At 36.3% G+C, this 2380-nt stretch overlaps 1 protein-coding gene across 1 annotated transcript; it reads left to right on the forward strand.

The window, feature by feature from the left end:
• The first annotated feature begins 938 nt into the window (after positions 1–938).
• Positions 939–1722, forward strand: LOC134659308 (uncharacterized oxidoreductase SERP2049-like). Its single transcript, XM_063514961.1, has one exon. The coding sequence runs from the start codon at positions 955–957 to the stop codon at positions 1720–1722; it is 768 nt and encodes a 255-aa protein (XP_063371031.1). The 5' UTR covers positions 939–954.
• The last annotated feature ends 658 nt before the right edge of the window (positions 1723–2380 follow it).

Raw genomic sequence — 2380 nt, forward strand, 5'->3', positions numbered from 1 at the left:
GAAAATTTACCTTTATTAATTTCTTGAGCGGCTGGGTAGAGGGCTAAAAGTAGTGTTTATTTTGAAACTTTATATAATCACTATAATCTACATGACAAACTGCAACTTTTTGTACCGGTTCCACATTGATAATCCAATTTTTATTTTTTCCCATACAACCACGCTCCACCCTAGCCTGTGTACCCATCGAGTTTGAAAAATACTGTAATGTCAAATTTCATGTTAACTTATTTAGCAACTCTTTTTAGAATGAGAGCGTAACTTCGAATGTATGGTAGCGGGCTCGTGCAACTTTCAAGAAACTTAAAATGCTTGGACCTTAAAGGGGTTGGTAACCTTTTATCTCTACCTAACAGGTAATATGTCTACCCCCATCGAATGTTGTGACGTCACGGATAGGAACTCATTACGCGCCCTCACGAGCTAATAGTCATAAATAAATCCCTAACAACCAAAATCAATATCCGGAGGGGGATGGGGCGGTTTGCTCCACTTGGGGCTAGATTGACAAATTTTCTCCCTTATACAAAAAAAACTAGCAGTGTCAAATTATGCCTCTTTCTAATTTATTGTGTTCTAACAGTTTTAAACTTCTGTCGAAAGATGGCAGTAAATTTACTTTGTCAATCCGTCTCTATTTCAAATTCTCTTTGGGTGTAGGATTTGGCAGATTCCCTCCCGGCCATTACGTTCTGAATAAAATTAGAGTTTCCTCTATGTATAATAACCTTTTTATTATCTAATCATACAAAATATATTTGTAGGTAAATGCCAGAATAGATATCATCCGTATAAATAGTAACGACGCTTATCATTTTTATCTTATCTTTATTAGATAACTAACAAACCCAAATTACCAAGATAGTAGGTCATATCCATTTAAAAGTTCGCATTGACTGTATATGAGCTGCTGTCATAAATAAAATCTGCTCATAAATAAAAAATACACCAAAAATGTTCAATAACAAAGTAGTGATAGTAACGGGAGCAAGTTCAGGTATTGGAGCGGCAGTGGCACAACTTTTTGCCAAAGAAGGTGCCAATGTAGCAATTGTTGCCAGAAATCATGCAAAACTTACAGACATTGGCAAGAAAATCGAAGCAACAGGCAAGAAAGCACTCATCATCCAAGCTGACATCTCCATCGAAGAAGAAGCTGGCACAGTAATATCAAAAACAATCGACCATTTTGGAAAGCTGGATGTACTTGTCAATAATGCTGGCATTAGTTCGCAAGGATCTATAATGGACGGGAAAATTATAGAAGCGTATGATAAAGTAATGAAGACTAACGTTCGAGCTGTTATTCATCTTACAAGCTTAGCTGCTCCATATTTAGCTAAAACAAAAGGGAACATAGTAAATGTTTCAAGCGCTGCCGCATTCAGACCAAGCAAAGAACCAACGAGCTCACCATATTTCATTTCTAAAGCAGCTTTAGATCATTTTTCGAGATGTGCAGCTTTAGAATTAGCGGCTGAAGGAATCAGAGTGAACACAGTAAATCCTGGGCCAGTAGACAACGATTTTTTTATTAACAACGGCGGTGATAATAGTCTTAAAAGTGAAAAGAAGAAAATTATGGAAGACTTTACTGCGCTTGGCTATCTTTCGACGAATGAAGAGATAGGGGACGTTATATTGTTTTTAGCTAGTGACAAAGCTAAAAGTGTTACTGGATCTAGCTATTCTATTGACAACGGTCTTCTTTTAAAGTATTAAAAACAAAAATAGCAGTGCAGAAATGTTTGGTCACAAATTTTATAAATAACTCTTTGCACGTTGCGAATAATTAGAGTCTGAAAGGTGAGACTGAGATAACGCGGGAATTTCAATAAAAACCGCACCTGGCAATAAAATTACTATGAAATTAAATAACAGCTTGAAACTGACAGCTTATTTGATAGGAAAAAAAGTTGCCATATAAAAAGTTTTAAATAAATCTCAGTCTCAACTTTCATTAGCCAGACTCTAAGTCAGAGTAGTATAAATAAAATGTAATTGAGAATATATCGTGAGTTTATTTATTCTCTCTTGGTCTCTGAAATCTCTACTTAAATAAAATTTTCTAAACCTTAAAACTTTCAAAAGTTCAAATCAAGGGTGAACAGGCACCTTCTGGGCAGGCTCGCTTCATCGTAGGCCACGTCTTCGCCTCGGCTAATCTGTGGCCATGAGTAAGCCCATTTATAATATATATAAAAAAATCCAGATTTAGATTATAACCATATGCGGCTCACACCAATTTTGGAGCCATAGTAGTTGCGCCACCTAGCGGTCATATGTGTCGTAATAGACGCGTTTTGTTAGAGAGTGAATCTTCTGTACCTATTACTATTATTTATTCTGTGCTGATAGTATTCCGATTCAGGCCACAAGA

The sequence above is a fragment of the Cydia amplana genome, chromosome 24 (genome assembly GCF_948474715.1).
Source record: "Cydia amplana chromosome 24, ilCydAmpl1.1, whole genome shotgun sequence".
NCBI lineage: Eukaryota > Metazoa > Arthropoda > Insecta > Lepidoptera > Tortricidae > Cydia > Cydia amplana.

Excerpts from the sequence above, each read along its gene's own strand:
- LOC134659308 (XM_063514961.1), top strand. The coding sequence starts at position 955 with ATGTTCAATAACAAAGTAGTGATAGTAACGGGAGCAAGTTCAGGTATT.